Here is a 27,729-nt window from a genome sequence, read left to right on the forward strand (position 1 = left end):
ATTCCTGTGCCTTACAATAAGCAGAGTCATCCCACCAACAGGCATGTACCTGTTGATGTGGGTGCTGCTGAATGGGCAGAAGGTTGCTCCAAAGAGCCAGCTGATCAGCTGTGCCCTGAGGGAGAGGGAAAGCCTACTGACCTATGTGAATATCCATTAGTATCACAGGACAGGCACTGACAGGAGCTGACAAGTGGTGGAAATGCTCATGACAAGGGTAGCAATGGGATTGTACCACTTCTCTTTAAAGCAGAAGCCACTGCTGAGAGCATCAGCTGGGAAACCCAAGGGCAGAACGAAGCCCAGAAATACCATCCATGTTGCTTAGAAGGTAATGATGCCTGGGGAGTTTCTCTGTAGTTTAAAAACAGATCAAATGTATCCCACCAAGGATGCCTCAGGCCAGACACAAGAGCTACTGATTCTGTATCGACATCTGATTTTATTCAAGTTCTCAGTGGTTCTTTCCTGGTAGTGAGGCAGATTGGCCAGGTGTCACCCTCGGGCATAAAGAGTGAGCTGGGTGCTGCTAGAAGACAAATACCCCATCCCCCAGGAGGTCCCCAGGACTATGTGGACAGGATGGCTAAGAAATAAAAATGATAAAAGTAGAATCACAGAATTTGAGAGTTGGAAGAGGCCTTAGTAGCCATTAGTAGCCAACCTATACATGAAAAGAATGCCTACTGAGAGGCAACTGCTGGCGCAATGGATCCGGTACTGTTTCTGGAGTTAAGAAGACTAGAGTTTGAATTTAGGCTCACACATGTACTAGCTGTGTGACCCTGGGCAAGTTACCAAACCTTCTTTTGCCTCTGTTTCTTCAACTATAAAATGGGGGTAATAATAGCACCTACTTTACAGAGTTGTTCTAAGGATCAAACAAGAGAATATTTATAAAAAGTACTTAGCACAGGGCCGTGCATGCAGTAGGAGCTAAATAAATGTTCATTCCCTTCCCTTTTCTCCTATAACATACCTGACAAGTAGTCATCCAGCTTCTGCTTGAAGACCTCCAAGGAGAGGCCATCCACCCTGTACCTAGGCAGCCCATTCCACTTAACCCTAATTATTAAGAAGCTTTTTCCTGATATTGACAGTTTATTCCTTGGCAACTCCTACTCATTATTCCTAGTTCTGCTTGCTAGGTCTGAATGGAACAAGTCTGCCCCATCTTCCACATAATAACTGTTCAAAATGTGAAGACAGCTCTCATGTCCTCCCCACTCTGAATTTTTTCTTGTCCAGGCAAAAGAAAAAAAATGCCTACTTCCTTTGACCAATCTTTGTATGTCACGTATTCAAAGCCTGTCACTGTTTTAAAAATCAGGAATCATAAAAGAGAGACAGCCTGATGAACAGAAGGTTAGGAGGCCCAGGAAGAACTGGTCTCTCTAGGCGAATCAATTACCCTCTCTGAGACTGGAATTTGCAAATGACTTGCTGTTCTGTTTCAGTAGGGAAAATTTAGACACTGGGAGTTCCCTATACCAATGAAATCACAGGTCCAGACCCTTCCCACAAAAAAGAACATATAATGTTGTAATGACAAAGAAGCTTAGAGATCATCTAATAAAACACTATCATTTTGCGGAATTGGAAATGAAGCCCAGAGAGCAGGTCACAGAGGCATGAATGGGAATCCAGGTCATATCAAAGTGTACCCCTAGTCTCTTCCTCACTCCAGTCCTACATCACACTAACCGGTTGGGTACTCTTCACAATACCTTATCTTTATCATATCACTCATCCAGTGCTTAATAGCATGCCCATGCTGTTGTTGTTGAATGGTTTTTCAGTCACGTCTAACTCTTTGTGACCCTATTTGGGTTTTGTTATTTTTTTTTTTTTGGCAAAAATACTAGAGTGGCTTGCTATTTCCTTCTCCAGCTCATTTTACAGATGAGGAAAATGAGGGAAGCAGGGTTAAGTGGTTTGTCCACGGTCACACATTTACTAAGTGCTGAGGCCACATTTGAACTCAGGTCTTCCTAACTCCAGGCCCAGTGCTCTATCCACTGCACCACCTAGCTGATCAGCAGGCCCTTAATAGACACCTGTTGATTGACTGATGGAAGAATGAACAAGTGAATGAATGAATTAATCGACAGATTAATTAGCAAATAAATGAATGACTACCAATTAATTAACAAGCATTTTGTTAAGTACTTCTTACGTGCCAGGCACTGTGCTAAGCATTTTACAAATATTACCTCATTTTATCCTTACAACAACCTTGGGAAGTAGCCAAAAGCCAGTCATTCAAACTGACAGCAAATTCCTAGTTACTGAAGTCCTAATTAAGAGGAGTGAAAGAAAAAGATGACCTTTCACACCACCTCAAGAGGGAATAGAAAGCTAAGTTCCAGAATGGACATGAAGGGCATAAAAGTCACCTGGGGGTGGGAGGAAGGGAAGTCACTGTGTTATAGTACAATAAAGTCACATGATACATTTAACTTACACAAATCCAACTATATGTGCTTGGCAGAAAGAGAATGAAACAGAGAGAGGGAAGGGGGAGAAGGGGTAACAGGAGTGGAGGGAGGGGGAGGAGAGAGACAGAGTGAGGGAGGAGAGAAGGAAAAAAAGAGGGTGAGGGAGGAAGAAGGTGAAAGAGACAGAGACAGAGAGGAAAGACAGTGGGAAGGGAGAGAGAGAGCAGAAAGGGAGAGGGAGAAAGAGTGGGAAGGAGGAGATGGTAAAGGGAGTGGGGAGAGAGAAAGGGGGGGAGAGTATAAAGGGAAAGGGAGGAAAAGGGGGGAGAGGGGGGTGAAGAAGGAGAGAGGGAGAGAGAGAGAGAGAACAAGTTAAATAGCATAGGTCAGTGGTGTCACACTCAAATGGAAATGGGGTGTGTCACTAGACTGTACATAAATGTCCCTGCAAGCTACATACTGACTTAATTTCAAAAAGTAATATTATCTATGTCCTACTATATCGCTATTTATTTTGTTAAATACTTCCCAATTACATTTTAATCTGGTTCTGGCTGCACGTTTCACCCCTCAGGTCATTCCACCTGGCATTCCACTCAGTAAGCATATGCCCCAGAGTGAGCATAAGATAGGAGACCTAATGGGCTGTTTTTCCTCAATCGCTCTAAGTCCCACATCCCTCTCATGGTATGAGCATCTCATTACCACCGAATCGCTTCTTCATCTTATCCACAGACAGCCTGCTCACTCCTCTTAGGCTGGTGGAGCTAACCAGAGGGGCAGCCTTGGTTGACCTTCCTAGGGCTCCTGCTCACCAGAAGGCCCCCACTGTGTGTCCTTTACCTTCCTTGTATCCTCTCTCACCTCATGGCAAAGGAGAAAGAAGAAACCATCACGCAGTCACCCTCTAAATGTGTGAAGCCCTTTCAAGAATATTTTCCCCTTAATTATCAGTTTTTCTGGCAGCTAAGTCTTTACCTGTCTTTGTTTTCCTCTTTTGGAGCCTGGTTCAAAGCCTCTCCCTTCTGATCTACAGCTTGGCTAGGGATAGTGAAAAATAACATTTTCATTTAATTGTTTCCATAGCAACCATCTCGAATCCATCTGCTCTCTGATACAGATTTCCTTTTCTTAAAAAGATCCTACTCTCTTTCCAGCTACACCTGTTTAAAGACGCTTTTCTGTAGTGTGCAGGTAATTGAGGGAATTTTTCAAAGGTGACACACTGATTTTTTTAACCTAAATCCAAGTAAAATATGATTTCACAATAATATAGAAGCCCCTGAAGTTATACCAGACAGACACTCTACCTAAGAAATTCTATGTCTTTCTGGACAGGTTACCATCAATCAGGGGTGTGCCAGGGTCAGCCTGAATGGGCTCAGGTGAGCCGACTGTTCAGGGCATTCACACCTTAGAAAGCAGGAGACACTACATACCAGGGCTTGGTTTACTGTTTTGTTGATTATATTAGACGTAAGAAAGTGACAGACAAAATGTTTAAAAAAAAAAGGCAGAATAAACTTAAAAGTGTGTCACCCTGTATTTTTGGTAATCCAGTTGTTAAATATATACTGGCACCTCCCTGCCACCTGCTGAAATTAGTTGAAGGCCGCCCACCCCCTCCCATCAAATCAGGCCCCAATTTGAAATGGCTTTGCTCTCCTGACAGCTCTTAGCAATAAAACTCCTTTCCTCCTCCACTCTGCTTGAGACCTAATTAAGCAGAACCTCAGGGAGAAAATGAAAAACCTGTCACATCTGAGCTTATCTTCCTGGAAAAGAAAAACACCCAGTTGCTGACTGAATCAAAATATTTTTTTTTCTTTTTCCATTCCTGTTGGCATGAAGAGACCCAAAGTCCAGGGAAAAGTCAGAGAGGGGAGCCTGCTGGTAGTCAAGCTTCCTGCCACAGGGGATTACCCCAAAATCGGCAACGTGTTAAACAAAAGCCTACAGAAAAGGAAAAGTGAGCTGCTGTGCTGTCTTATCCCTCCTTGGTTGATGCGCTATCATGTGTGCACCTCCTCTGTTCCAGGCAGCTCTTCTCTTCATCAAGGCCAACCCTTCTACAGACTCCATTTCACATTATTTGATATGCCATCTCCCCCCCTCCATGCCTTTGCTCAGGCTGTCTCCCATGCCTTCATCACCTTCACCTCCTCAAATTCCTAGCTTTCTTCAAGGATCAGCCCAGATGCCACCTTCTTTAGGAAACCTTTCCTGATCCCTCTAGTTGTCAGTATTCTTCCTCTCTGCAAATTATCTTGTGTGAACTTTTCTGTTTATGTACTGCCTCCCCCCAGTAGAATGTAAGACCCTTGAGGTCAGCATGTGTTTTGTTTTCTCTTTGTAGTACCTGAGACCCTACCTAATAGAACATAGGTACTTAATAAATAATTGCTGAACTGAACTGAACTAAAAGCTTTTCTTTAGATGGCTCTTGCTCAAGATCAAATTGTTGTCAGGTATAATGAGAGGTATGAGGAGATATCCTGCAGCCACATTTGATGATAAAATGCAGGTGTAGCCCAGCTCTACTGCTGTTGTTGTTGTTCAGTTGATTCAATCACAACTCTTCATGACCCCCATATGGGGTTTTCTTGGCAAAGATGCTGAATGGTTCGTCATTTTCTTCTCCAGTGGATTAAGGCAAACAGAGGTTAAGTGACTTGCACAGGGTCACACAGCTAGTAAGGGTCTCAGCCTGGATTTGAACTTAGGTCTTCATGACTCCAGGCCCAGTGCTCTATTCACTGAGCCTCCTAGCTGCCTCCTCCAGCCATAATAACCTATGTTAGATTGGGGCATGGAGACAAGGCTAGTAAGCCGATTCATTGACCACAAGCATAGCCAAAGACCACAGCCACAAAAAATCCTGGGATGGGCCATGTCATTGTAGGTTTAAAGCCGGAGACCTCAGAGGTAGGTTAAAACACCAACACCAAACACCAACAAATCCAACTCCCTCATTTTACAGAGAAGGAAACAGAAAGATGAACTGAATTGAAATGGACAAGCACCCAAAGTGATTTTGAGGAAACTGAGGCTCAGGGAGGTTACTCAATTTGCCCACAACTAGTAAGTACACAAGGGAGGATTTAGCCTGGACCTTCTGCCTCTGTCCAGCACGCAATCTGCTACATCACATTACCTCTCATCTGCAAAACGAAAAGGCTGGATTTTATGATCTCAAATGTCCCTTCCAGCACTGACATCCAGTAACTCAATGATTCCATCTTCTGCCAAAGGCAAGTTCAAATTCTCTGCAGGAGCAGCAGCTTCAGATCACCTAGGAGTCATCTGCTAGAGCTTCTCATGCTTTGGGCATGCAAGAAGAAAGCTGACCTGCCCTGGGGGAAGGGGAGGAGGTCAGTACTGCCTATGACCCTTGAAACACTGAAAGCAAAGTGCGAGGTCTTTCACCAAGATCCTCTCCCAAGCAATCTGCATTCAAGTCCACGCCACCCTACCTCCCCTAGGTTCTCTGCGAGCTCCTTCCCCTCACCACTCACCTAGGGAAATAACACCACACTCTCTAAACTCAAATTCTAACTGAACAATTCAACGAGCAACTGGAACACTGTATTTATGGAAGCTCTCTGGTACCAAAATTAAATCCTCCTGGATGAGCACATATTTGGGTGCTGGTGCTAATTACATCTGCCCCTTCCAGGGACCAAGGCAGGCTTCAATAAAGCTCTGTGAACTTTGATGAAGGGTATTTCCTAAAGCCCCCTGAACACTGTGTACAGTCACATATAGCAGGGCCCATAAAGCACTTCGATGAGGTCAGAGATTATCTTCTCTGTGCCAGGATCCCTCACATCTAACCCCTGACACTATCTCCATGGTAAGTTCATCAGTAAAGAAGACTCATTGTGTGAAAACTCCTGCCACCAATGCAGACCAACAACTTTTCTGCTATTTACTATCTCAGAGAATTGGCCTGGGGTTAGGTAACCTAGACAGGGCCACACAGCCAGTATGTGTCAGAGGTAAGATCTGAACCTAGGTCTTCATGACTCCAGAGCCTGCCCTCTATCCATAACACCATGATGTCTTAGAAATAAAATCGCAGACTTAAAACTGAAAGGGACCTTAGAGGTTATCTGGCCCAATCCCTCATTTTATAAATGAGGAAGCTAAGACCAGAGAGGTTAAGAAATTTGCCCAAGGTCACCAAAGTCATAAGGGGCAGAGCTGGGATTCACATCCAAGTCCACTCTTCAGAAATGCCAAATCCAAAGCTCTTTTGAGTGTCCCACTCTGCTTCTCTATGTAGATCTCTGTCTCTGTTTCTCAGTCTTTCTTCTCTATCTCTGTCTTTGTCTCTGTTTCTCTACATTTTTCTCTGCCGCTCTGTCTCTATTTCTGTCTATGTCTCTGTCTCTACCTCTGTTTGTCTCTCTCTGTCTCTGTATATCTGTCTGTCTGTCTCTCCCTCTCTTTCTCTCTTTGTCTCTGTCTCTCTCTCACACACACACACACACACACACACACACGCATACACACACACGCATTCACATGCATACACACACACATGCACACAGTCCACAGTGTCACTCAACTGCCGACAAGGGCACACATAGGATGGTTTTCTATCAGAGCCTCAGTTGATTCACAAACTGCCTGCATCCTGAAGATAGGGTTTGTGAACCAGAGACCAAAGAAGCAAAACACCCTACAGAACACTAATAGAGGGAGCACATGGCTAACCAGAATCCTTACTCATCTCAAATCCTCGTTCTAACCCTTTGACCCAAACTCCATCCCTGCCAAAAATGAATAACACTTGGTAAACAGGCAAGAGAATATGACCAATCCAGGGCCTTGTCACTGCTCAGACCCCTTGGTCTAGCCCAAAGTGGAGCATGACTGTGATTGGGAATAAGGTAAGCAGGGGTCTGAATAATTCATAGTGAAAGCAGCAGCTGCTGGATAATAAAGAATTGGCCAGAAGCATTCCCAGGACAAACACTCAGAAGAATGACAACATGCCTCCCTACCAGTTAATCCATTCAGTTTTGGGACTCACTAAACTGATTATAAAATGAATGCGTGAAAACTCACCTAACCCACCCTATCTAGCTACCCTCAGACCATGGTTCCCAATGCATCCAGTCGCCCCCTGGAACTTCTGGACCTAACCAGCAGAAGCATCTTTCTGCCTACTCGCTCACCATGTATGTACCACATATTCACAACTTCCTACCTGTTGCTCTTGCCCAGTGAATAATCAAATCAATGGTTACTGGAAAGAGTGTAACGATCTACTGCCCCATTGCTCTGCTCACAATCCCTATGACTGCCTAGTTCACTAGCTCTCATCCTTTTGTGTGCATGTCAGGGACCCATTTAGCAGTCTGGTGAAGTCTATAGACCCTTTCTCAGAATATTTTTAAATGCGTAAAATAAAGTGCACAGGATTACAAAGGAAATCAAATCTATTGAAATATAGTTATCAAAACATTTTTTAAAAAATAAGTTAACAGACCCCAGGTTTTCCCTTTATGCATTGTATCCCCCAATTAGAATGCAAGCTTGTTGAGGGTGGAAACTGGTTGACACATCTTAGACTGCTTAATAAATGTTTGTTGATTGATTGAATGAGTGAGTCAAATGGGTGAGGCCATCTCCTCTAGGTAAACCTGGCTAAGAATCTACCTCCTAGCACAACCTCTGAGCCCACTTCTGGATACCTTTGGCTGACCCTATACCATTCTAACCCATAAATAATTGTTCCACTCACTAGCTATATAGCAATCATAAGGAAAATGGTTCACACACTTCCTCAGCCATCCCCACCCCATGTGAAGGACAAGATGTCCTGGTATCTAAAGGGTCAAGGTTTCAGACTCTATCTATGTACATACACATTCACTTTCTCTTCTAGAGATCAAGTTCAGGCCTAAGCAGGAATTTAGGCAGTTGAATCCCACATCATTTACAAGTCCCTAACCCTCTGACATCCCCTCCCCCAATGAGTCCAGGCCCTTCTTCCTCCAGCCCTTTAACACCCCCTTCCCCAATAAGTCCAGGTCCCTCTTCCTCCAGACCCCAATGAGGGCCAGTGTTTCCCCTCGAAGGCCCTACCTCTTGCAGAGAGCTTCTTGGTATTGATGATCTTAGCTGCATACTCATGTCCAGTGCAAAGTTTGACACAGCGTCGTACAACTGAGAAAGCCCCCCTAGGGAAAAAAACCAGGTCGGGGTGGGGGTGGGAGAAGAGGTAGAGAAAAGGAAAGGAAGGAGGGAGAAAAGAGACAGAGAGAGAAAGTAGGTTAATCTGTCATTAAGAGACACTCAGACCTGCCTTAGAACCCCATGGTACCCCTCCATATCAGGTCAATTTTGAGGAGAGTCAAAGAAGAGCGCCTAGGCAGTGGAGGAGACCAAAGAATCAGGAGGATTTTGTAAGGGAGCATAAATGTACCATAGAAAAGGAAAGGTGCCCTCACAGCAGCGTAGGGGGTGCCAAGAGTTTATGCCCTGCACTGAGCACTGACCACCAAACCCAGGAGCCTGGCACACCCAGAATGCCTAGCTTCATTTACAAGTTAATCAACAAGAATTTACTAATGACCTGCCATGTGTCCAGTAGCATCAGGAACATAGAAGTGTAATATACAGACCTTGTCCTAGTTGGGAAGATTATGTGACCTAATGGAAAAAATATTGGATTGGGAGTTAAGAGGACAGGTTCAAAGTATACTCTGCCACTGTCTTTGAGACTGACTTTGGACAAGCCACCGACCTTTTCTAACCCTCAGTTTCCCCACTGTAAAATCAAGGGGATAAACTAGCTAACCTCTAAGGTCCCTTAGAGCTCTGACATTTCTATGATTCTGAGACACACACACACACACACACACACACACACACACACACTGACCAATATAAAATAGTATATAACTGTTATTGGATTGTATGTTACAGATTTATAGTACAGTAACAGCTTGGCATGGTAGATAGAACGCTCAATCCGAAGTACGGAAGATTAGAGTTCAAATCCAGGCTCAAACACATGCTAGCTGTACAACCCTGGGCAAGTCACAAAATCTCTCTAAGATCAATTTTACTCATCTGTAAAATCAGGGAAATAATGAAATACAGGGTTGTTGTGAGGGTCAAATGAGAATTTTCTTTATCTTTAAAGCACTACAGAAGCATTGGTTATTATTATTAAGAGAGTTCAGAGAAGGGAAAACTCAGTGAGGGCTAGAATAATCAGAAAAGATTTTATGGAGGAGATGGGACTTGAATCAAGCCTTGAAGGCTAGGTAGGACTTTTGGAAGAAGAGTCAGGCATAGCTGAGGTTCTTAGAATCCCCAAGCTAGACTTCTAACCATACCAAAATACTGGTTCACTTAAGAAAATGTCTGAGTCCTAACTGGGACAAGAACAGCTAGGTGGCACAGTGGATAGAGCACTGGGCTTGGAATCAGGAAGACTCATCTTCCTTAATTCAAATCTGACTTCTGACACTTACTAGCTATGTGACCCTGGGCAAGTTACTTAACCCTGTTGGCCTCAGTTTTCTCATCTGTAAAAATGAACTGGAGAAGGAAAATGGCAAACCATTCCAATATCTTTGCCAAGAAAACCCCAAATAGGGTCATGAAAACTTATGACTGAAACAACTCAACAACAACAAAATGACTGAGACAGCTGAAGAAAAGCAAAGCACCAACCAGGGGTTTGGTCCCTGCTCTGGCAGGTGCCCCAAAATCCCCCTACTCTCATTCCAAAGCTCTGAAGGCCCCACAGTGATCTTCCCTTATCCTATCTTGAATCCTTCCTATGTTGAGAGTTGCAACCAACACAAATCAGTAAGTATTATTAAGCACTTATTACATGCTGGGAATGCAAAGACACCACCCCCCCATTAAAAAAAAACTTCCAAAAATCAGTCCCTACCCTCAAAGAACTTACATTCTTGAGGGAGGAGGGGAAATACAGCATGACAACAGATAAGGATATACTATCAATCAATCGGCAAGCCTCTACTATGTACTCAGCCCTTTACTGACACCGGAGATGGAAAAATTAAACAATTCCTACCCTCAAGAATCTTATGTTCTCTTAGGGGGGAAAAACATGAGGAAAAGAGAGACAGCATTAACAAGCAAGGAGGACAGTCAAGACTCTTCAATGGGAGGTGGCTCCTGAATTGAGCCTTGAAGAAAGCTGGAGGGGAGGAGAAAGAACATTCAAGGAAGGATGGGGGGGGGGGTTGGGGCACAGACATGGTAAAATCAGGGCCCCATTCAGGGAATAGCAGTAGGTTATTTTGACTAGAAGGGAAGTAACGTGCTATGAACCTGGAAAGGTAGGCTGGAGCCAGACCAGGAAGGGTTTTATATGTCAAGCCCAAGGCCTCTATTTTAGAGGCAAGAGGTAGTCACTCCTGGTTCTTAGATAGGGGAGTGACAACCCTACAAAGGGCTCTATCTTTCTAAGACTAGGGCTAAGGCCAGGTAACTGCTTTACAAAGTCCCCCTCCAATCCTAGGGAAGGTGGGTCTGAAAAGGAAGAAGTCAGAGGTCAGGACCTCAACCTAGCAAATCCCAAACTGCCCTCTGTACCCTAGATCTTACCTAGCTGGACTCTAAGGCTATGGAAATCTGCCATTCAATAACCTCAAATCCCAGCCTAAGGATAGGACTGTATTCAGACACACATAATCAAACTAGTGTGTCCAATGGAAAGTCAAAAGCCACTCCAAGTCTCAGTTTCCTCAACTGTAAAAATGAGGATAATAAAATCAGTAATACTCAAAAGTCTGTCATGAAATGCAAGTAAGATAAGTAAGCAGTGAGTGGGATAGGACAAAGTGGAGGAAGTGGTGACCATCTTAGGCCACTGTTCCCTACAGCCAAATTCAATCAGTCAATAAGCATTTAAGGGAACCTAGAGGTCATTTAGAAGGCTAATCTCATTTTACATGGGAAACTGAGGCCCAGAGGGATAAAGTGACTCATCCAAGGTCACACAGGTAAGTCCGCCGACTTCACCACCTCCTAGCTGTAGGCCACTTCTTCTTTCATCCTCAGTCAAATGAGGGAGTTAGATTCTGAGGCTCCTTTTCAGCTCTAAATCTGTAAATCCTTCCAACCCCAATCTGTGAAACCATGGATCAAACCTGGTCCAGATGCTGCAAATGGTCACTAGAGGGCAGCCAAAAGTCAGGGCAGATGGACAATCAGCTGCACATTCTGGAGAGAATCAAGGGTTCCAGGTCAGTACCAGTTCAATAGAACAGAAGGATAGTTTGGGGACATACTCCTGAAAGATGAGGCAAAATCATGACTCCATGGAAGGGAGGGCAAGAAAAGCTGTATCCATCATATGGGGACACGATCACGAAGTGGAAGATCCAATTCAATTCCATTCAACAAACCATTATTAGGCACCTACCATGTCTAAGGCCTTGTGCTAGCGTTGAGACTACAAAAACTGAAAATGTTACAGTCTCTGCCCTCAGGGAGCTTGAAGTCAAACTGGTGAGGAAACAATATGAAAACAAATGAGTTTCATTCAAGGTAGGATGTGATTTGGAACAAAGGAAAGGTTCAAAGTGGTCTAGGAAAATTTGAGGAGAGAAAGATCACTTTTAGTTTAGGGACAAGTTCCAGGTGGAGGATGAATAAAGGCTTCCTGGAGGAGGAGACACCTGAGTTAAGTTGAAGGAGGGAAGAAAGGAGAGAGGAATGACTTTCGTAGGGTAACAAAGCTAGTAAGTATCTGAGATCATATTTGAACTCAGGTCTGCCTGACTCCAGACCCAGCACTCTATAAACTGCACCACCTAACTGTATATATAGTCAGACTTTTTCATTGTGTTGGCTAATTTTGCTGAGTTTTTTTTATTTTTCTCTCTTTTTTATTCTCTGCTATAAGGGATGGCTTTCTGGGAGAGGAGGAAAGAAAGATATATTTCGAAATCTGTTGTTGTTTAGTCATTTCTGTCATGTTCAATTCTTTGTGACCCTATTTTGGGGTTTTCTTGGCAAAGAAATCAAATATAGTTTGCCATTTCCTTCTCCAGTTCATTTTATAGATGAGGAGCTGAGGGTTAAATGACTTGCTCAGGGTCACACAGCTAGGAAGTGTCTGAAGCCAGATTTGATGTCTTCCTGATTGCTTCCAAAGCCAGTGCTCTACCTACTTTGCCACCTAGCTGATTTGGGAATCTAGATGACAGAAAAACAAATGATGTCAATACAACCTTACCTTAAAAATACAAGGGTGGCGGGGAGATGAAATGGTGATTACAGGAAGATGCTGTTAAATCAAAATACAAAGGCTCAAGGGGACAGTAAGGGGAAGGAGAGGAGAGACTTTGGATTAACCAGGTCCAGCTCAGGTGATGGTTTTATTATGAAAGAACAACAAGGCATGTGGTCATGTGGTCTAGATTAGCCTAGAGTGAATCACTGAATTGAATAGACCTGAGTCAGATTCTGGTAAGCTGTCTACAATACTAATAACCTAACTGGAAATCCCCTTTGAGGCATGTGAATGAGCACCTGTTGGCATCACTCTGTCCATCTGCCCATCTGTCTATCTTTTCAACCTCAGGCACTTACATGCCCTGTCTGGGCCAAGAACCAAAGGCAGCTCATACACAGCACAGCACGTGACTCTTCACAAGCAGGGAAGGATTAATCTGGCATGAACTCTGACCCACAAACTCCCACCAGGCATCCACTGGGTACCCACACAATAAGCAGGAGACTAGGCTGGGCCTGCCTTCAGGGTGCTTAGAGTCTAACTGGTTGTTGTTTTTGTTGTTTGTCCTTAGCTCTGGAAGAAGACCAGGACATCAGGGAAAGTGATGTCATGACTTGCAAGTGAATTGCATTTAAGTGAGAGAGGGCTGTACAAAGTCACCAGCCTCACTCTCTCCTACAGAACCATCTGGGTCCAGTGACACGATATAGATCAGGATGACTGGAGATGGCCCTGCTAGAGTCTAACTACAGAATAGATTTGGATACACGAAACAAGCCTAGAATAACGCTCGGCACTGGAGAACATTTCCCCTAGAGAAGAGAAAACTGAGGTTGGGGGAAGGGAGAGGCATGACAGTAGTGTTCAGGTATTTCAGACTGCAGAAAAAGAATTAGGCTTGTTGCCTTTACTTCTAGTTTCACAAAAACCTCAGGAGGTAATGACTTCCTCTGAGCTGAGGCAGGAGGACCACTTGTTGCAGAGGTTAGAGAAGGGTTTCTAGTTCAGAAACTTAGTTGGGCTACGTGGTTCCTGAAGTCTCTTCCAATTATGACATTCAAAAAAGGGGGCACGTCATGAAATGTCAGGTGGGCAGTGCCAATTACAAATTCTATAGGAAGGCCCTGCTCCCTCCTCCTACCAAATATCTGGAATCTACTGACATCATTAACAGCTAAATCTAATGGCCTTTTTTCAGTCTTCTTCCTTCTTGACCCCTTTGCAGCATTTGGCAATGGGGACCATCTCCCTTCCTCAATACTTTCTCCTTCTCTGGGTTTTTGTGACAGAATTTTTGTCTTGATTCTCCTTCAACCTTTCTAATTAAACCTTCTATCTCTTTTGCTGGATCATCATTTGAAGCATATCCTCATGCTGCTTAACTGTAGCTTAACATGACACCTCTGTCCTGGGCCTTCTTCCCTCCTGTCTTCTCCCTACATTCTCCCTCCATGACCTCAGCAGTCCCAATGGATTTAACTACATCTCTAAGCTGATGACTCCCAAATACATGTATTTCTAGTCCTAGTGTCTCTCCTGAGCCCATCTCACATCACCAACTATCTACTGGACATTTCAAACTGGGGATCTCATAATCATCTCAAATTCAATATGTTAAAAACTGAACTCATTATCTTTCCCAAAAACCACCCCTCCTTCCCAGATCAACCTCAGTGTCATCCTCCACCCCTCACTCTTACTCACTACACATATCCAATCAGTCATCCAAACTTATCCTTTCTATTCCACAATACATCCCCCATATACATCCCTTTCTCTCCACTTACACAACCACCACCCTGGTTCAGGCCCCTATACCTTCTCACCTAGATTGCTGCAATTTCCTTTCAATGCCTCATATGTCCCCCAACACCAATCCATTCTCCATAGAGCTGACAAAGTGACTTTCTCAAAGTGTAGGTATCATCCCATGCTCAATAAACTCAGTGGCTGCTTATTATTTCCACAATCAAATATAAGGTTCTTTGTTCGGCATCTAAATTTCTTCACAACCCAGCTTTTCTTATCCTCTCCTCTCTTCTCCACATTCAACTGACTACTCCTATAACGACCTACTTTCTATTCTTCACACACAATACTCCATCTCCCATCTCTGTATCTTTTCCCTGGCTGTCCCTCATGTGGAATGTTCTTCTGCTTCACATCTGCCATGAAAATCAGGATTCAGCTCAAATGCCTTTGCACGAAGTCTTTCTTTCTTGGTTAGAGACTGAGTCAGCTGTTGGAGCTTCTTCAATAAGGTTATTTTCCATCTACTCTGTATGTATTTTATATGTGTATATATATATTTGTCTGCATGTTGTCTCCCCCGTTAGGACATGAGTTCCCTGACTACAGGAACTGTTTTTGCCTTTCTTTATCTCTCCACTGCTTTGCTACCACTTTGGTTGAGACCCACATCACCTCTTGTCTGGGCTATTGAAATAGCCTCCTAAATGGTTTATCCCACTTTAAGTCTCTTCCCATTCCAATCCATCTTCTACACAATAACAACTGGAAAAGGGGATGGTGGGTAGGAATTAGGGAAAATTTCACTGGGAAGGTGTCATCTGAGTTGAGCCTTGAAGGAAATAAGGATTCTAAGAAACAAGGATGAAGAGTGCATTGTAAGCATGGGGAATGATTTGTACAGATGCACCAAGTTAGTATAGGATATGGGATAGGTATATGGCACAGGATTTGAGATAGGATGTGGAGTTCAAAAAACAGCTAGTGCTCTGGTTTGGTTGGAACGAAGAGGAAGGCAAGAGGTATAGTATGGAACAAGGATGGAGAGGTAGGCTGGAATCTGACTATAGCCCAATACAAATACTAGCAGCTGCTGCTGCTGCTGCTGCTGCTGCTGCTGTGGCTGTTGTTTTGGTAGGAGTCTGCCGGATGGATTACAGAAGAGAAAGATTGGGAGCAAAGGAGACCAGGTGAGAGGTGATAAAGGTGTGAACTAGAGTTATAGCCATGAGCATAGAGAGAAGGGGATGAATGCTAGAGATCTCTGGAAAATAAAACTGACAAGATTTAATTATGCCCAGATATAGAGCATGAGAGAGAGGAAAGAGACAAAGATGATTCTGATGTTACAAACCTAGGTACCTGGGAGGATGGTAGAACCTTCAACAGAAATAGGAAAATGTGGAGGAGGGGAGGTTGGGTGAGAGGGGAGAGAAAAATTCATTTAAGTTGTGTTGAGTTTGAGATTTTTCTGTCCTTTAAGAGGTTCCTAGCTCTAAATATGTGAAACATGGAAGCCATTTAGTTCCACATTCCTAGACCCTCACCTCTACAAAGAACAGAAGATCTCTTCTTCAGGGCCAAGCTTGATCATCATAATTACAAAGCATTCAGGTTTTTGTTGCTGTAATCACTGTCATTCTATTCATTTTCATTGTTGTGGTTTTTATGTAGCAGGTTTTCTTGTTTTTACTTCATTTGCATCCATTCATATAGATCTTTCCATACTTATCTATTTTCTTCATACAGCATAATAATATTCCACTACTTTCATGTACCAACATTCCCCAATTCATCATGTATCCATTTCCCAGTCAAAAGAGATCAACTTTATTTCCATTTCTTGCCACTACAAAAAATGCCATTACGTATATCGTGGTGTATATGAGACTTGCTTTCTATGGTTGACCTCCCTTCGGTGTGCCTGGCAGAAGGATCTCTGGGTCATAGAGTGTGGATATTTAATTGCTTTCTTCTCATAAATCCAAACTGTTTTCCAGAATAACTGGACCAATTCATGGCTCTACCAACGTTTATCAGTGTGCCTGTTTTTCCACAACTGCTCCAATGTTGACTATTCCCCATATTCCCATCTTTGCCAAGTAGATGGATGTGACATGAAACCTCAGGTTTATTTCAATTTGCATTTCTCTTATTAGTTATTTGGAACAATCCTTCCTATGGCTGTTCTATATATGGTTTGCAATTCTTCTTTGAGAAATCACTGGGCATATCTCAAGAACTGTTTTCCATTTTGTCTCTGTATCCCTAGCACCTAGCACACTTGCCTTGCACATGGCATGCATTTATTAAACGGCTGTTGAATTGATTTGCATTATGGAGTGTTACATTCTTTTAAAATCCCCAAAGAATTAGAGTCTGGTTCTGCATATGGTACTTTAAGAGTCTGTGCTAGGGCATAAAGGAAAGTCATACGAAGGCCCAGAGGCCTCCAGAACATAAAATTTCTGAGAAAAGAAAAATACATATTCACTCTAGGGAAATCAGGATGGCAGAAGTACTCTAAGGATAACAGCAAGGAGTAGTCATTTTCACCAGGAATGTGGAAAAACAGGGAGTTTGACTACAATAATATGAAAAGAAAACAACAGTAAAATGACAGATGAATGCCAGAATAACTGGAATGAAATTTTGGTCCTGGAGAACAAAGGATGGAACACACATGGAAAACTGGGGGACGAAGGGTGCATAATATGGCCAACAGTGGCCTATCTTGCCAGTTGGTTCTGTTACCTGTTCTTCTTTGGGATATACTCCCCTCCCAACAAGAGAGGGCTTGTTGGCTGAAGAGTATATCTGCAAATAAAAAAAATGACAAAAGGTGCCAATAAAACAAAGGAAAGGGAAGAAAGACAGGGAATAACAAATGTTTATCATCCAAAGGCCAGGGAAAATAATTTGATTGGCCACTGACACTCTGGAATAACTCAGAGAAGCAGTAGAACCTGCCAAATGTAGAATGGAGATTGGCTGTGGTGAAACTGGCAAAAAAGCCCAAGTCATTATAGGATATTTGCCCCAAACAAACACGCATGTACACATACACATTCTACCCTCCTCCAGTTGTGTGTAATGGTGAGGTATCACTGTACCTTGGACTAGGGCCTGTGACTCAACATTCCTCCCCCATCATTGACCTTATGATTCCCCTCAGATGCCTCCACCCCAACAAAAGCACTCAAAAGTCTTCGGCAACCCAAAATAGTACCCTGTTCTGTCAGGAATACGCAGGAACCCAATGACCTTGCTGTGGGCTAGTGACCACAGCCCATGACTTGGAATAAAACATCCAGAATTCATACCATATTGGAAGAAGGAGCAGGTCACCCACAGTTGTAAGGACAGTGTTCCAGGGGCAAAATGTTCTTTCTCCCAATAGCTAAGAGGCATGTTGTTCTGAAGAATCTCAGCACATCGAGGTAACCAGAACCCAGCAGTGACAACCAAACAATATATATAAGACTTATTCTATTAGCTCTTATAGGTAGGCTTCAACCTGCTGGTCTCTACCTATCCTCACCCTGACTACAGTTAGGACCAAGTGGGTGGTCCCCCTTGCCTACACTGCACTGACAGCCACGGCCTACACATCTGCAGCATACAGGTGCTCAGGGGCACTATAAGATCAGGCACAGTCTCCGTGACCCACAAATGTACTCAGCAACACTGAGACATTTCTTATGGTGGGCCTGTCCCTTGGGAGATACTAGATAACTCTAGACCAGACAGGTCTTGGTGAGGCCCGTCATGAGACAATTGTTGCTCATCCCACAAATGAGGTTGAAGATGGCAGCCGACCTGTTTAAAATGTTTAAAATACAGAGTTAGTGCCTGGTGACAAGACATACCCTTGTGACAGGAAAAGCAGCTATCAGACTTTTACTCTCTGGAGATGTCCCCATCCTGATGACATTCTTGCACTTCATGGTTTGATTGATTTGGAGCTAGAAGGGACCTCAGCAGTCATCTAGTTCAAGCCCTTCTTTACAGAGAGGAGGGAACAGAAGCCCAGAGAGGAGAAGTCGTCATCTGCCTAAAATCGCACAGATAGTAAGCAACCAAGCTGGGATTTGAATCTGGGTCCTCTGGCTTCAACCCCAGAATTCTTCTCCACTGTACCAGGCTGCCAAGCTTAGGAGAGACCCACATATTCAAAATCTAGGCTCTGTAATCAGAGCAGGCAGCATTCAGCTATTCACCTGCATGGGTCAGTAGTAAGAGAGGCCCTGAGAAGTTGGGTAGCGAGTGGGTGTGAGGAGATGGAGGCAGTGAGAGTACTTGCCTCTCAGGAGTCTGACGCCACGTAAGAGTAATTAGCTATATTTTAAGAGGACTTCAGTTTTAAAAGGAGTTGGACAGCCCATTCCAATCACGAGTCTGTGAGGTACTGAGCACGTTTGAGGGTTTGGAAAATTAAATAACATCCATTTAAAGATAAGACTCCTTTGCTATACACTCTCCACTGGGATCAACAATAATAACTGTCATTTATACGGTGCTGGAAAGTCTGCAAAGTGCCTTTACTTACTTTTTTTTTTCATTTAAGCTTCATAATAACTGCATAAAGTACAGCTATGACCATCCCTCATTTTATAGATGTGGAAACTGAGGCCCAGATCAGTGAAGTGACTTACCCATGGTCACATGGCTAGTAAACTAAGGGCTACACAGAATCACAGGAACATATATTTAAAGTTGGAAGGGACTTTAGGGGCCACTGTGTTCAACCCCTTCCTCTCACAGATGAGGAAACTGAAGCACAATGAAGTTAAGTTACTTACCCATGGTCATACAGTTAAGAGTCTGAGCCTAGATATGAACACATGTATTCCTGACTCCAAAGCCAAGATTCTTTCTACTACACCACACTGTTGTCTTCTCTTTCTCCGCCAAATGAAATAAAATAAAATAGCTGACATTTATATGGCACTGTAGGATCTGCAAAGCACTTTATGTACGTTAATTTATATTGGCCTCAAGACAAACCTGTGAGATGATAATAACCCTACAGTTATTATTCCCGTTTTATAGATGGGCAAAATGAGGCTCAGAGAAATGAAATGACTGACCCAGAGTCACAAAGCAAGGATCAGGACAGTGTATGAACTAAGATCTTCCTGATCACAGATCCATTTCTGTAGCTATGACCACTGGCTCTCAAGCCAGTGCACTGGCTCTCAAGGACAATAAAAGGGGAGGAGGGGAAGGGAAGAAAAGAAATTCATTTAGCTCTGTTAGCTAGACTTAAAGCCTAGCATCCAAAATTCTTCCTTCTTCCAGTCAGCTAGAGGCACATGGCCCAGAGCCAACCTGAGTCCCTGGGCTTTCCCACCAAACCCTGGCATCTGCCTGGCCCCACAGTGGGTGCAGTGACCTCTGCTCAGGCTTCATGACTGCTGCCCAGCCAGGCCCCCGAGAATTTGAGACAAGCCCTCTGACGCTGGTAGCTTTTGTTGTTCATTCTCAGTTGCTCATTACAGGTTCCGATATAGCCCCTAATTACATCCTGCCTCAGCATCTCATGTGCTGCTGCCTTCTCCTCCACCCTGCCCCACCAGCTCCTCCGCACTGTGCAACTGCTGAAAACTAAGTCCATGAGCTGCTCCCATCCCACCTCACTGCTAGCCAGACGGCTCCCTCCAAACAAGGCATGGTGATGTTTTTTTTTATTTTCAGAAACCTTGCAGGGAGTTGGTATTTCCACTGTTGAATTTTTCCTTTGATCAGGGGTGGAGGTGGCAGAGTATATTTCCAGGGGAAATTCTACAGAATAACAATCTGAGATTACATGGACAACCCAGGCCAGGCCCACTGGCTAAACTGATCACTGCCAAGAGGAATAAGAAGAGAGAGGAAGGTGAAGGGAAGAGAGGTGTGAAGGACAGGAGAGAGGGAAAGGGGGATAGAGGAATGAGGAAAGAAAAGAGAGAAAACAAAGGACACAAGAGAACATACACACATGCGCATGTGTGCTGAGAGAGAGAGAGAGAGAGAGAGAGCGCTTTTCCCCCTCTTCCCCTATCTCCTTCTCCCTCTCCCTGTCTCCTAATCCCTTTTCTTCTGTCTCTCCTTCTTTCTCATTCATCTTGGCAGTGATAAAGGAGAAGCAGCGGCTACCTGCCCAGTGGGCTGGGGTTGGGCTGGACATACAGTCTTAGTGTTTTACTATAGAGTTTTCTTTTTGGACTGGACCGGTGAACTCACTGTTATCGGGAACCCTTAATCAAGGGTGCAGATTGGCACCTGCTTTGCAACTTAAAGTCTTAGAGTTTTCCCAGGGCTACTAAGATAAGTGACTTGCCCAGGATTACCCAGCTAGTACATGTCAAAGGTGGGATTGGAGCCAAGTCTTCACGACTTCAGGCTAGTGCTGCATCTCAGCTTCAAAGACTGAACTCTGCCTCTGGTTTGTCTAATCCAGGGACAGCAATAGTAGGCAGCAGCCATTCTTTCTCCCTCCCTATGTTCTTTCTTGTGTCTCCCTGTTTCTCTCACCTTGCTGCCCCTCCTCTCTATCCCCTTTCTTGTTTTCCTCTCTTTTTCTTTCTTCCTTCACCTCTTTCTTTTCCTCTCTTCCTTGGTCTCCCTTCTCTCCTCTCATTGTCCATCTTTTGTCACATCTTTCCTTTCTCCATTTCTATCTTCCTTCTCCCTCTTTCTTTCTTCCTGCCCCACTCCCCTCTCTCCCCCTTTTCCCTCCCACTCTTTCCTCATTCATCTTTGCCCTTTCCTTCTTCCTTTCTTTACTCCCTGTCTCCCCCGCCTTTCTCTGTCCCCTTCTTTCTCTCTGGCCCTTTTATCCCTTCTTCTATCGATCTGATGGGTTTTCTTTTCTACCATCCCCATCTCCCTCTGTTCTCCTCTCCTCTCCTCTCTTTTTCCCCCATCCCCCTCCCTGTCTGGCCCTGAATCTCCTTCGTGGGCCCCCAGCAGGAGTAATGCTTCAGCTGCTCTTCTCTACACACGTTGCCATGGAACCTCATGGAGCTCGACCGCTTCCCAGTTGTATGGATACTAGAAATGCTTAATTAAGAGAGGTCCCTCCTTCCAAAAGCTTCAATACAGCCTGTTCCCCTTGGCAGTCTGCATCGAGGTGTCACTGATCACAGATTTCTTCTTCAGTCACTCTTAGTTGCTGGACCTCACAATACACCTAGTACTTATTGCTACTGAGATTCATTCTTAATCTCTCTCTCTCTCTCTCTCTCTCTCTCTTTTCCTCCCTCCATCTCTTTCATCTTCCTTGTCTTCCTCTTCCCTCCCCCCTCCTCTCTCTCTGTCCCTGTCTCTCCCCTCCCCCACTTGCAACCCCCTCTCTACCTCCCTCTTTGTCTCTGTCCCCCTCACCTCCTACATCTCCCCCACCTCCTTCTATCCCTCTCTCCATCTAATTGTGCTCTGAATGACTGGCTTTGAACTCTTAGTGTTTACTATTCAGTTACTCAGTATCACAAATGCTATTAGCTGTCAGAGGACAGATGAGACCACATGCAGGTCTGGCTACACAATCATTAAACAGATATGGCTGCTGAACGAGATATCTATCAAATTCTGTTTTACCCCTGGGCTTTCTTCCACCAGAAAACAACAAGGCACAAGCGCTGAAAAACGACCTGACGTTAAATTCCACCTCTAGCACTTATTAGCTATGTGACAACTTCTCTGAGCCTCAATTTTTTCATCTCTAAAATGGGACTAATAATTGCATCAAACTCACAAGGTTGTTGTGAAGATCAAATGAAATAATGTCTATAAAGAAGTCTGTAAACCTTAAGAGGGCTATATAAATATTAGTTATTAAGACTATAGATTTAAAGCTTGACAAGACCTCCAAGACTATCTTACACAATCCTTCATTTTACAGATGAAGAAACTAAGGCCCAGAGAAGAGAATGATTTGCTGAAGGTCATAAAAGTCATAAATGCCACAGAAAGGACTTGAACCAGGGCAGCTAGGTAGTGCAGCGGATAGAGCATCGGCTCTGGAGTCAGGAGGACCTCAGTTCAAATCTGGCCTCAGACACTTGACGCTAAGTGACCTGGGCAAATCACTTAACCCCAATTACCTCATAAAAAGGGGGGACTTGAACCCAGGTCCTCTGACTCCACAATTAATGTTTTTCCCCTATAAACTCTGCCACTATTATTGTTGTCCTAACTTTATGTCACTGTGGGTTAACTGGAAGGAGGAGAAGAGTGAAGAGAAGACTGACCTCACACTCTGAATGCCCTGGGTTCAAGAGCTGCCTCTGATAGATGTGTGACCCTCCTCCATGGCCTAGGTACTCTACAACTGTAAATCGAAAAACAGTTATCAATCTGAATGGATAAAGGCAGTTTCTCCCTCACCAACAGCTCCCCATCTCAGTGAAATCACAGATCTATATAAAAAGGGTGGGGGGAAGAAGGAGAGGGCAATATGGCATAGTGGATCGAGCACAAGCTTTAAGTCAGGAAGGCCCAGGTACGAGTTCTGGCTCCTGGTTACACATGCTAGCTGTGTAACCATGGACAAGTCACTTATACGCCTCAATTCCCCCCCTGTAAGACTAAACATTGCTCATGAGTGGCCAAGCTGCACTGGCAGAAGAAGTTTCCACACTGGGAATTCTTTACATTAAGAAATCACAGGCCTAAGCCCCTTCCTCAAAAAAATAAAATAAAATAAAATAAAACAAAAAAACACTGGGAATGAGAAGGAGGGAATTAGATGTGGGATATAAAGACCAACATATGATCCCCAGAGTAAGGGAGAAGTCTAAAAATGGCACCCTTGTATGTGACAGTCCAGCAGAGGCTCTGAGCTATCACTCTGCCACATTCCACCTGACTTCTCACAAAATAAATCCCTATAGATCATAAAAGATACAATTTTATGGCATTAAAAAGATGTATCTTTATTTTTTAAAAATACCCCTATGAGACAGGTTGATATAAGCATTATTTTCTCCAATGCACCAATGAGAAAATAGACTCAGAGAGAACTCGTTCACAGTCATACAGTTAGTATGTGACAGGGCAGTGACTTCAGTCCTTCCACCTCCACATCTCTCCATCTGTCCCCTTTTCTCACTCCCATAGCCACATTACCTCTCCCTGGATGAGGAGCGAATAGCCTCTTCAATGGCCTCCCTATTTTCAGCCTCCTCCTTCCCCAATCCATCCTCCATACAGCTTCCAAAATGATATTCCGAAAACAGATCTGACCGTGTCTCAGCAATCTTTAATGCCTCCCTATTGCCTCGAGGATAAGGTACAAAACCCTCAGTCTGACATTTGAGACCCTTCACAATCTGGTTCCCTAGACACATTTCATCCCCTGTCTCCATGACTTTGCACAGATCATTCCTCGTGTCTAAAATGAAACTCCTTCCTCATTTCTGGCTCTAAGAATCCCTAGCTTTCTTCCAGACATACCTCAGGTGTCACTTCCTTCATGTTACATGAGGCCTTTCCTGATTCAACTCCTTGTTAAGGGGGAAGGGGACATGCATCTGTATAGCACCTACTAAGTATCAGGCACTGCACTGAACCCTTTTTACAACTATCTCATTTGCTCCTCACAACAACCCTGTAAAGGTAGGTGTTGGTCTAATCCCCATTTTGCAGTTGAAGAAACTGAGGCAAAGAAAGGTGAAGTGACTTACTCAGGGTTGCACAGCTAGGAAGTATTTGAGGCTGTATCTGAACTCGGGTCTTCCTGACTCCAGGCTCAGCACTCTAACCACCGTGCCACCAATTGGCTGTTAACCCTTTCACCCTCTGAAAATTACTTTGTATAATCTTGTATAAATTTTGCATTTACTTATCTGTGCACATGTGTATCCTTCCAATTTCATACAAGTTCCTTAAGGACAAGGACTATTGGAGGAGAGAGCACAGGCTTTGCATATTCCAGCATATTGTAAAGTGTCTTACACAGGGGTAGGGAACTCTGAAGGCCACAGGTCTCATATGTAGTGGTCTCATATGTAGTGAGTACTTAACAAATATATGTGAAATTATAGAAACAAACCATCCTTCAAGGCCAATGCTAACACGGCCTCCTTGAGACAAAAACTATCTTCTTTTCTATGATGGAGAGAATTGTCAGATTCTAGTTATGCTATAACATATGGCTAAGCCTGCTCATCGCCATGGTGAGCCTAAGCAAGCACTGATGTGGGCCAACGATGCTGAAATGCCTGTCAGAGCCCCTGGTTTATCCCAGAAGTGTACCTTGGAAGTACTGTGTTCCATTCTAGGTGCCAGAGTTTGCAGAGGCATATTTCAATTTGATGTAAGTAAAATAGTAGACCCCAAACTTGTGCCACATAAAAAAGAAATTCCCTGCAATTAGAACTGTCCAAAAGTCCAACAGATTTCTTTGGGAAGGAGAGTATACTATGACTGGGAATTGTCAGAAGGAGTCAGGGGTGTTGTAGAGGGTATTCCAGCTCAGGTATAGGCTGGACTAGATTCCAGTTTGAGAATCTTCCAACTTGGAAATTCTAGAACTATGTAATATTTAGAGTGACCCTCCTTTCACCCCCTTGCATGGTACACCCCAGGCAGCTGTTGGCCTTGCCTATTTCCACATCTGCAAGGAATGCATGGAAAATCTCAAACCAAATTGTTAATACTTTCCAATAGCCACAATGGGGAACACAAGAATTAGGCTTACTGCTTATAGAAGAGGAAAGTGAGGCAGTACTCTACAGATCCTAACATAGGCTATTTGCCAGGCAGTGTGCTTGGTGCTAAGGAAACAAAGAAAAAAAAACAGTTCCTGCCCTCAGGGAACTTATATTTTATCAGAGGATACAGCATGTACATCTGTAAGTATATCTGGAATAAATGCAGAATAAATATAAGATAATTGGATACAAAGTATTTTAAGAGGAAGGCCACTAGCAGTTATGTAGAAGGTAGTACGTGAACAAGACCTTCAAGGAAGACCACAGTTCTTTGAGGCAAAAGTGAAGAGGGAGAACACTGTAGGCCTGGACAACCACAAAGTCATGGAGACAGGAGATGGAGGATCATATAAAGAAGAAAAAGAAATCCAGTTTGCCTGTCCCATAGAGGATGGGAAAGGAAATGATACAGAACAAGTCTGAAAAGGTGGATTTGAGCCAAGATGTAAAGAGCTTTAAAGGTCAAACAAAGGAATTTGTATTTAACCCAGAGGCAATAGGGAGCCATAGGGATTTATTGAATAGGGAAGTGACATGGTCAGATCTATACTGAAGTAAAATCATTTCGACAGCTATATGGAACACTGATTGGAGTAGAGAGAAATTTAAGGAATGGAGATTAATTAGGAGGCCACAGAAATAATCTAAATTAATCTAGTCTAGATTATCTGATAATCTAGATTAGATTAATAATAAGCATCTCATTAAGGCCATGGCAATAATATAGGTTTAAAAAAGTAACAAGGGCTTTAATTAAGGTAGCAACTATGTAAGTGGTGAGAAGGCATAAGACGCAAAAGACGTAGCAGCAGAAACAGCAAAAATTTGGCTATTGATTGGATAGCTAGGGTGAGGGAGGGTGAGGAGCCAAGCATAATGCTGTAGTTATGAACCTGGGAGACTAAGAGAATGGTGGTACCTTCAATGGAAATAGGATAGTTAAGTCTGAGGGGAAAGTTAATGCATTTCATTTTGGAGTTCGAGATGTCTCTGGGATGTCCAGTTTGAAATGTCCAATAGGCAGATAGAGATGCATGACTAGAGCTCAAAGGAGAGACTGAGGCTAGATATACAGATCTATTGATAATTAACATCACCTCACGGGAGCTGATGAGGTCACCGAAAAAGAGTGTAGAGATGGAAAAGAAGGCACAGGTCAGAGCCTTGGGGTATTTCCACAGTTAGGAAAGGTGACACAGAAGATTAACCAACAAAGAAAACTAAGAAAGAGTGGTCAGACAGGGAGAACGAAACTCTGGAGAGAGTAATGTGTTGAGAACCCAGAGATAAAAGCATATCTAGGAAAACTGGGTGGTCAAAATTATCAAATACAGCAAAGAGATTTTAAAAAAATAAGAACCGAGAAAAGACCATCAGATTTGGCAATTAAGAGATCACTGTTAACTTTAGAGAAAGCAGTTACATTGAGTGATGAGGTCAACAATCAGATTGCAAAGGAATGAGAAGTGAGTGAGAGAAGAACAAGAAAAAGAGATGGGTGTAAACAATTCTTCCTAGGAGTTTGACTGAGAAAAGGAAGAAAGAAACAAAATGATAGCTTGATAATATGGTATGGTCTAATGAAAATTTTAAGTATAGGGGAGACTCAGATATATAGAGGCAGTAAGAAAGGCACTAGTCAATAGAGATTGAAGATTGATAGGGAGGCAACCTTTTGGATAGGACAAGACAGGATGGGGTCAAAGGCCCATGCAAATGGGCTTGGTTTTGGGTGGAGGAGGGGGGGCATCTCATTATCAGAGACTAAAAGGAAAGAGGAGAGAATGCAGAATGATGTCCAGGGTATGTGACATGAAGAAAAGGTGAGAAGAGTGAGCCATTAGAAAAGATGGAATGAGAAGTGACTGGTCAGATGGAAGAATGTCAGAGTTTTGGATCAAGGAAGTGGAACACAAGGGCAATGGTGAGATCCAGGCTAGGATCATCCCTGTGTGTGGATGAGGTGGAGTGGATGTTAGAGTATGTGAGGGAACAGCAACATGAGAGCAGCTTAATCCCCTGGGATAAGGGCAGTAGTTGGAAAGAAGAGGAAGACAGTGAGTTAGTTGCTAAAGTCCTTAAGAAAAGAGTGAAATATGACCCAGGGACCAGTAGGTTGACTAATGGAAAAATAAAATTTTCATTCAATTGCTTCCATATCAATCATCTTAAATGCATCTGTAAGACATACTGCCTTCTTTTAAAAAGACCCTAGCTAGGGGCAGCTAGGTGGCACAGTGGATAGAGCACTGGCCCTGGAGTCAGGAGGACCTGAATTCAAATCCAACCTCAGACACATAAAACTCACTAGTTATGTGATTCTGGGCAAGTCACTTAACGCCAACTGCCTCACCAAAAAATAAATAAATAAGTAAATAATGAAAATAAAAATAAAAATAAAAAGACCCTAGTTCCTTTCCATGGGCAGCTAGGTGGCACAGTGGATAGTGTGTCGGGCCTGGGGTCAGAAAGGATCATCTTACTGAGTTCAAATCTAGCCTCAGATACTTAATAGCTGTGTGACCCTGGGACTAACCTCTGTTTGCCTCAGTTTCCTAATCTGTAAAATAAGATGGAGAAGGAAATGGCAAACAACTGCAGTAACTTT

At 43.5% G+C, this 27,729-nt stretch overlaps 1 protein-coding gene across 3 annotated transcripts in view; it reads right to left on the reverse strand.

Moving 5' to 3' along the window:
* The window catches only part of CAMK2B (calcium/calmodulin dependent protein kinase II beta), a 295,350-nt gene that overhangs the window by 202,352 nt on the left and 65,269 nt on the right, over positions 1–27,729 (reverse strand). For all 3 annotated transcript variants that reach the window (XM_027851841.1, XM_027851833.1, XM_027851858.1), the window contains exon 2: positions 8,535–8,629. In XM_027851841.1, the coding sequence (XP_027707642.1) occupies positions 8,535–8,629 (95 nt within the window). The remainder of the gene's footprint in view (positions 1–8,534; positions 8,630–27,729) is intronic.

This window comes from Vombatus ursinus, unplaced genomic scaffold (genome assembly GCF_900497805.2).
Source record: "Vombatus ursinus unplaced genomic scaffold, bare-nosed wombat genome assembly UNPS02000580.1, whole genome shotgun sequence".
NCBI classification, from domain to species: Eukaryota; Metazoa; Chordata; class Mammalia; order Diprotodontia; family Vombatidae; genus Vombatus; species Vombatus ursinus.